Genomic DNA, 8,932 nt, shown 5'->3' on the forward strand with positions numbered 1-8,932 from the left:
TTAGATGCAATGCTGAACAAAATTGAATTTTTTTCCCCACAATTCCAGACCTTAATACAAAGCTTTAACTCCATATGCCCCATATCAAATATATCACTACAAAAAAGAAGATACAATAGTTAATTTCCTACAGGATTTGTTAGGAGCCTATGAAAGCTATCTTTTTCTCGACATAGTTACTCCAGGCAACGTGCTCGGAGGGGAACTTTTTAATTGCACGAGTAAGGATCAACATAGCCATACAAGCCATAAGCTTTTGAATGAATTCTTAATTTGAAAAATTAATGAGGAACCAAGAAAACTGTGCAAGCATTAGAAACTTTTGGATGAATCTCAATACAGAACAAAATAAAAACATAGTAAAACTACCCTCCACAAAGGGGTTACAGAAGCTTGTAAATGAACTAGAGAACCATAAAGTATACAACTCTTGAATGAGAATCAATACAGCACTAAATACAACTCCTAACTGATTTAAATAGTTCAATAATATCCAATAGCAAATAATTTTACAGAGATGCTGAGGAAAATACTACAAATTATCATTGATGCTCTACATCAAACCAGAAAAAGAGCGAAGTTCGAGCATAAAGGACTCGCACCCGCTGCAATGCCAGGGTACCACTAGTCAAAACAGCCTTAGTGCCACCTTCAATCCGAGTTTGGGAAACTGAAATGCCGCTACCAAAAGTCTTCATTGAGAATGGTAATGCCTCTGGGCCATTGGCAGTAGCATTACAGATAATTGGGAAGGAAAGAAAATCCAAGGGGTTCGATTCACATTGAAGTATACACTTGTCTATGGTCAGCCTTCCGCTCCTATGAAGCAAGCAGCAACCGAGCTCCGCCTTAACAGTCAAGTTCGTCACTTTGCAGGTAGATAGGAATTCCAGCGCACTGCTCAAATGCAAGCAAGGGGTGCATACAATTTTTTTGTTTTCATTGAAAACAGTAGGGATGGATCTCCAGATGCCATCTCCAAACTGTTGGACAACATGGCTACTTTCATGGTGAATGGCTTGGCAGGGGAACCAATATTCTTTCAAATTTTATGGAAGATTAGCAGCAATGTACAATGTGCAAGAAATTATAATAATCCCACCTACGCACTAAGTGCACAAAAAAGAACATGTTGATTTGATCTCTTAGGTGTTTGATGTCATTTATATATGTAAATGGTCCATAACGGTTAAGAGGTTATCAACTAAGAAAACTACATACCAGAAAATTTTAAATGTCATACAGTACTATGTAACATAGAACAAAGTTTTCAGAGATTCACAGGAATTTTGCTGAAGTCAATGACTTAAAATCATCAGTTCACAATAAAAACTGTAATTGGCAGAAAATGGTCTCGAGCAGGTGAATTGGTGGAAAATGATTATGTAGCCGAGTTCACCTGGTGGGACTTGAAGAATGTTGCTATTGTTATAGTTCATAATAAAAATTGTAATGGTTAGTAAGCTTAGCAACACTATGCATAAGATGGTTGTAGGGGTCCTTGCAACCTCATGTGTCTCAAAAGGACATGTCTCCTTGGTGAATGCATGTTCACATGCATAATACATCCAACAGTTTGGAGGTAGCTCCAGCATAACTTGTTTGGTGAGACAACACCGGTAAGATCAACAGTCAACAATTAAAAACATAATAGACTGGAAATTTGCAGACCTGTCTGAACCCCGTGAACAGATAATTGTTGTGTCATCGGGAAGCTCACCAGCTCCAATCTGAACAAAATTGAGGTAGAAAACAGCAAATGGAAATATTTGTATTATTTAAAATATATGGTATCCCCCTAAAGCAAGTTCAATGAAAGCAAATCGGGCACCGGCAATTTTAATGCCTTCACACTAGTCAAAAGGAGGTAAAAAAGGATCAAAAAAGAAAGAGATAACGTGCTTAACACTGATTTGAACACAAGTTAACATTATCGATTCCCATTAACATGCAGAAATCATCTAGTTGGGGGCTTTCGTATACTATTTTACACCTTAAATTGTACCACATCTGTTTTTAAAGAAGTTGCATTCTCTGAATTCATCAAAACAGTTTCCTCACAGCAGGTTAAACATGGTATGTAATCACGTTACACAGTTCCTAGGGGAGGAGTCAATCGAAGATTAACATCATCAGTGTCTCAGGATTGGACTCCAATAATGCAACTTAATTAAGAAGCAACAATAATGTATTCCTTATAAGGGTGTAACAAAAATTACCAAAAAACTGAAAATCAAATCAAAACTAAATTGAAACCAGAAAAGTTAATATTTAAAAAAAAAAAAAAAAACACAAGTATAGAGGAAAGGGGGGAAAATTGCAGAAATGTACCCAAACCGACTTTTGAAAAGTCGGTTTGGGCTTTAAAAAAAAAAAGGATGTGGGATGGGGTGGCTGACTGGCACATGCCAGTCAGCGTACAGCCCCCAAGGGCATGTCAGCGCGGAGAGAGGGAGGGAGTAAGAGGCTTGTGAGGATTAAAAAAAAAACAAAACAAAACATGCAGATGGGATATTGACTGGCATGCGCCAGTCAGCGCACGCCCCACAAGGGACTGTCAGCATGGAGGAGAGAGGGAGATGCTGCTTGTGAGCAGCGTGTGTTAGAAGGAGAAATTTTTTATAAAAAAAAAACGTACGGGACCCCCAAAAATAATAAATTGGGCTTAGAAAAAATGATGCAAAGATGGGACGGGCCACCCAAGCACAAGCATGCATGTATGCTTTTGAATGTAAATAGTGACCAAACCGACTTTCCAAAAGTCGGTTTGATCTTCCAAATAAATTCACCCGACCTCCTACATGCATGAATGATGTATTTCCTTGTCCATCCAAAACATAGACAAGGACGAGCCAGTTCGTTCGCTCGGACCGGTGGTTGCATCCAAGTAGTCTATGACATAACATCTACCAGTCCTGCTGTGTCGTGCCTGTAACAGCGTCGCCATCGACTGGTAATCTTGTGATGATGGCAACATCTTGCAACGCTATTGTCGCTTCTTGCAAGGAAAATGAAATGCGTGCGTCTTAGACCTCCTGCGCTTCAGCAATGCACTGATTAAGTGGTGGTCTAGCTCAATGTACTGAATTTGGTACAGTAGATAGAACCCTACTAGTTGAATACACAGAATGCTTCTGGGATGAGCATGCCACATAGTTTCTAATATGCGCACACACTGACGCCCTTTAAAGGCGCCAGCATGATCCTTCTCCCATGTCCTGCAGGAAGGATGTAAGGTCCTCAATGTCAATACGGAAGAATCAATTGGACCAAACTCCATGTCTAAATGTTAAATATAATGGAAATCTAAAATGAATGGCAAACTATAATTTATGGATGTAGTAGGGTGCGTGCAGGATGGACTTCCATGCAAGACGTTACAATATATATATATATATATATATAGGGCGTTGGGGTGAGCATGCAAGGGGGTGTGGGGGGGGGGGGGGAGCGTGCAAGGCCGCGTGCAGGGAGGGGGGGCAATGCTACAAGGCAGCGTTCTTGGGGGGGGGGGGGGGTTTGCCTTTACAGGTTTTTATTTTTATTTTTTAAATTTTTTTCCACGTGTTGTTAGGTAGGGGCTTATTGTGGTGTCGACTAGGTTTTTTTTTTTTTTTCTTTCCTCCTTTTCCGTGCTGTCAGTTTAAGGGTGTCCCGGGTTATGACACGTGGTAAAATCGACTTTCCAAAAGTCATTTTTGGCTTCTATTAGTTTTTTTTTTCTTTTCCTAACACGCTTATATTTTTGGTAGGCTCTCTCCTCTCTCCTCCGCCCTGATAGCCCCTTGGAGGGCGTGCACTGATTGGCGCATGCCAATCAACGTTCCATCTACATGCTTTATTTTATTTTATTTTTTATTTTTAAACAAATTTTAATCTTAACAAGCCTCCTACTCCCTCCCTCTCTCTGTGTTGAGAGACCCTTGGGGCTCGTGCGCTGATTGACGCATGCCAATCAGCCGTCCCATCCCACGTCATTTTTTTTAAAAGCCCCAACCGACTTTTGAAAATTCGGTTGGATACATTTATGCAATTTTTCCTCCTTTCCTCTATGTTTGTATTTTTCATTTTTTATTTTTAATATTTCCGTAAAAAACTCTGTTGACTCACGTGCGCCAGTCAGTGCACACCCCCCAAGGTGCTATCAGCGCAGAGAAGAGAGGGAGATCAGAAGGAGAAATTTTTCTTTTAAAAAAAAAAAAGGCGTTTAGGATGTTGGTGCACGCCCTCCAAAATAATAAATTAGGCTTAAAAAAAAAAACTGCGAAGATGGGATGGGCCACCCAAGCACAAGCATGCATGCATGCTTTTGTACATAAACAGTGACCAAATCAACTTTCCAAAAGTCAGTTTGGTGTTCCAAATAAATTTGCCCGGCCCCTTGCATGCATGAATGATGTATTACCTCGTCCATCCATGATATAGACACGGACAAGCCAGTTTGTCCGCTCCGGCTGGTGGGAGGGTTGCATCCAAGTGGTCTATGACACAGCATCTCCCAGCCCTGCTATGTTGTTCCCATAGCAGCGTCGCCATCGTTAGGTGTAATCCTGTGATGATGGTGACATCCTGCAACCTTATTGTCGCCTCATCGTAAGGAAAATAAAATGTGTGCATCTTAGGCCTCTAGCACTCTAGTAATGTACTAATTAAGTGATGGTCCAAGGGAATGTACCGAATCTGATACAGTGGATAGAACTCTGCTCGTTGAATCCATGGAATGCTACAAGAATGAGCATGCCATATAGTTTCTAATGTGTGCACACACCGACGCCCTCTAAAGGCATCAGAATGATCCTCTTCCCATGCTCTGTAAGAAGGATGTAGGGTCCACAATGTCAACATAGAAGAATCAATTGGACTAAACTCCATGTCTAAATGTTAAATATAATGGAAATATAAAATAAATGGCAAACTATAATTTATGGATGTAGTAGGGAGCATGGAGGAGAAGGGTTTTAGATGGACTTCCATGCAAGACATTGCAGTATATATAGGGGGTTGGGGGGAGCACGCAAGGGGGCGGGGGGGAAGGGGTAACGAGTTAGGGGGAGGGTGGAGCATGAAAGGCCGCGTGCAGGGTGTGGGGGGGCTATGCCTTTGCCTTTATAGGTTTTTTTTTTTTCCCTGTGTTGTCAGGTAGGGGTATTGTGGTGTCGACATGTGGCAAAACCAACTTTCCAAAAGTTGGTTTTGACTTTTATCAATTTTTTTTTCTTCCGCTTTTATCATTTTCTTTGTAGCTTGTAAAGAGAGATCCAATCACGCATGCAAGTGTGCCACATAAAATTTGAGGAAAGAGACCGAGGGGGCCCACTCAACCCATCTATGTTCGATGTGGGACAAAGATTCCAGTCCACAACTCATAATTACAACATGCCTTCCCCATTAGAGTTGATGTCCATCGTCCCTCGTCCCACATCAACAAGGGAGGAAAGTCGGAAGCTTGTCCCTCTCACCTCCCTATAAAGGCAGCAGCCCTCCTTCCTTCCATCAATTTGTACACCAATTGCTTGAGCCTGTAGCAGCTGCTGGGCTATAAACATGCGCTATTTCCTTTGTCTATTTAATTTTGCGAGGCAAACCTAATCGAACCAGGAACACCTGTGTTTTCTCCCCTATTTTTTTATAGAAAAAATTTCAGTTCACTGTTTCGATGTGGTTTGTAAATTTTAAGATCCGACCCCTTCGGTTTGGTCTCTGAATTTGGGCAAAACCAAACTGAAAATAACCGTGTATGCCCCTACTTATATGAAAATGTATATCCACCAACTGAATGAACTAAAAAAAATTCCGTTAGCATCTAAAGAGAAAAAGTACAAATTAAATGTGCAAAAGAAAGAAATAGAGGACAACTGACCCATACAAGGTACAAACAGGTCAGCCATATGGTAAAAATTAAAGAAGACTCAGTGAGGCCAAGTGTTCTTTCTAAACTCATATTAATAAATATCTCTCAGTACAAAACTTTATGCTTGTCCAAGTAGGCCCTAGTCTTAATGAGGAAGTAGTTAATAGTTATTAACTAAAAAGATTACAGATTTGGATTTTTTGGATAAGCTACAGATTTGGATTTTTTAGATTAAGTGAACACCCTTCTGTGTTTTTGACAGCAAAAGAAGATGAATTCATTAGATAAGAGAGAATATACAGAAAGGAGAATAAGAAATCCTCCTAAAAATAAAGGAAGAAAAAATAAAATAGATAAAACAACCAAAAAGAAACAGAAATCCGACTTAAAAAGCTAGCCAATCCCATTGGATATCAAAAAACCTCAACTCCTTTAAAGTTACCAGCAGAAGCACACAAAAGGGAGGCTAAATAATCAATCTTCTCACATAACAAAAAGGAATTACCTTTTGTTTAATGATACAGGGGAACGTTAACTGATTTTTGGCCTTTGTATAGGACAGGCAACCCATTATTTGGGGTATGTACAAAGGGACTATCCTTGAAAGATGGGGAAAAATCTAAGCAGCATGCAATAGCTGCCTTCATTTTCACAAAGTAACTATCTGACGGCAATAACTAACACAGAAATAGCATTTCAAAGGATCTACATTGTACCAGGCAAAGTGGTTTCTTAATCTGAATATTGGAGACATGATGACTTCCACCAGCTGCAATTAGAATTGTGTCACCTGGCCTAGACAGCACAAATTTTGATCAGGTTTTCATAGCATAATACATTTGCAGAACAAAATAAAGAGAAATGTAAGAATTTACTAGCCTTGCAGCAGAGACAGCTGCTTCAATGTTGGGGAAAGCTCCAGGTTCAGATAAATCCTGGACAGACCGGTCTACTCGCAGCCATAGGCGAGGATGACATGCCAGGTAACACCATCTGTGGCAAACGAGGGCTGTGTTATACCGATCTGCAAACTCAACAGCAATTTGTGACAGATATTGACACTGTTTTGCAGGACAGGTTAATGCAGCTAGCATGAGCAATAATTCCAAACATCTTTAAATCATCAAAATAACACTAGCAAAGTACAAATATGATTTCATGAAATAAAACAATTCTATGGAAGTTCATTGAGCTGCAATACGGTTGAATTTTGCCTAATTTTCCTCGACACTATCAAGTTTCACTCATCTGCACTAAATTCCCCTAGTAATCACCACTCTCATCCTCATCTAAAATGTCTACACTATATTATGAAATGATTTCATTTAACTTTCAAGAGCAATTCAATCTCAATCTGTTTGTTTGCAGGGTCCATTTTCTAACAACTAAAGCTGTTTGAGGCAAATAGGTAGCTTAATAAAGTATCAGACAATTGTGTCTGTTTTTTATTTTCCCTTTTTTCTCGAGGCCCCAAATTGTTGCCTGTTCTCCTATTTTTGCTTTCCATAAATTTTAATTGATTTTACCTTTCTATTTTTATTAGTTTTAATATAAAAGCGTAACATTTATTTTGTTAACAAAAAATTAATATCTTTTTCTAGTTATAGGAAGCAGCCTTAGCTTAATGCCTATTCTTATAATCTCTGACAACAATTTCACAGCAACAATAACAAATACACAGTAAAGCAACTTAATCATCAACAAACCTTTGCACAATGTTCACCAAACCTGTAGAAAAGCCACGACAGCTTCAACATAGTGATTTTACAATGGTAGTTCCCAGACAGTTAGAGTATCAACATTCTTTGTCATGCTCTAGGAGGCCAAACATCATCATTTGGCACTGTGCATGCACACTAATATATATATGGAAAATGTAGAATGAGATGAAGGAATTGCAATTTTGGTAATACTACATTCCTTATATTTCAACCAATGTAACAAAACTTCCTGCAATTTGAGACTAACGCAACTCTGGTTCGGTGGAGCCCAAGTCAGCTAAAAATTATCCCAAATTCTCTTCATCTTATTGTTGTAATTGAAAAAAAAAAATAAAAAAATCTTTATTCTTATCAACAGTCTCCTCAGCAAACAAAAAGAATGCAATGCGCTTCTTTGTCTTCTTCTGTTACTAGATCAGTTGTATTCGCCCGAATTGATCGAACAGATGTAAGATTATTAGATTAAAAAGTTCTACTATTATTTTCCCACGCTTACTCAGCAACCGAACATTAGGAGAACATATAAAAGAAAACTTCGCCCCGATCGATGACGAAATGAGCAATCGAATTACGACAGAACCGAATCGAAATACTCAATTTTTTTTAAAAAAAAAAACGCTGGAACAAAAAGGAAATAGAACATTCAATATACGACTAAGAGAATTAGGTTTTGACCTGGGATGGGGGACAAGAAGCTGAAGATGTGCATGAGACAGCCGTCGTCGAGATTGTTGATGGGGGAGTAAGCAGAAACCGAGGGTTTGCGGAGGCGCTTCCCTCTTGGATGGTTCTCGGCGGACTCCATCGTCTCCATGTTCGATCTGCTAAGGGGACTGTTTTGAGGTTACAATCGTACAAATGGCTTCGGCTTTCCGAGTGTGTGGGGGAGAAAGAAGAAGCGCAGATGAAGGGGACGATGGGCTGGGCCTGAGAGCAAGAGCATCCGGTCTTGGCCCAATAGTCAATGACGTGGGAACCATAATTTGTTTATTATCTATTTTTAAATACTTGCAAAAAATTTTAAAAATCAATTTATTATTTCCAATTATGATGTTTTAATATTTAAAATTAAAATTTTATACATATTTCCTAACTAAAATTCAAATTAAATGATCATATTAATTTGAAATTGTAGCGACCCGAATTTTTAAATGAAAAATTTAAATAATAAAGAAAGGAAAATTTGAAAAAAGGAAAAAGGGAAGTTGCCAAGCTTCGTCGACGAACACAGCGTTTCGTTGACGAAGGCTTTAAAGATTTCGTCGACGAACACAGGGCTTCGTCGACGAGAAAATACCGAGAGGGGTTCTGAGGCAGTCTGAATTTCGTCGATGAATATAAGGCCTTCGTCGACGAGACG

The 8,932-nt window shown here is 39.2% G+C and overlaps 1 protein-coding gene across 1 annotated transcript; it reads right to left on the reverse strand.

Annotated features, from left to right (window-relative positions):
* Positions 1-357: 357 nt before the first annotated feature.
* Positions 358-8,546, reverse strand: LOC131163832 (F-box protein SKIP5). Its single transcript, XM_058120614.1, has 5 exons — positions 8,248-8,546; positions 6,731-6,875; positions 6,568-6,646; positions 1,672-1,730; positions 358-897 (listed from the first exon to the last, which is right to left on the reverse strand). The coding sequence occupies exons 1-5, from the start codon at positions 8,384-8,386 to the stop codon at positions 543-545; spliced, it is 777 nt and encodes a 258-aa protein (XP_057976597.1). The 5' UTR covers positions 8,387-8,546; the 3' UTR covers positions 358-542.
* Between the last annotated feature and the right edge of the window lie 386 nt (positions 8,547-8,932).

Source organism: Malania oleifera, chromosome 9, assembly GCF_029873635.1.
Source record: "Malania oleifera isolate guangnan ecotype guangnan chromosome 9, ASM2987363v1, whole genome shotgun sequence".
Taxonomy (NCBI): domain Eukaryota; kingdom Viridiplantae; phylum Streptophyta; class Magnoliopsida; order Santalales; family Ximeniaceae; genus Malania; species Malania oleifera.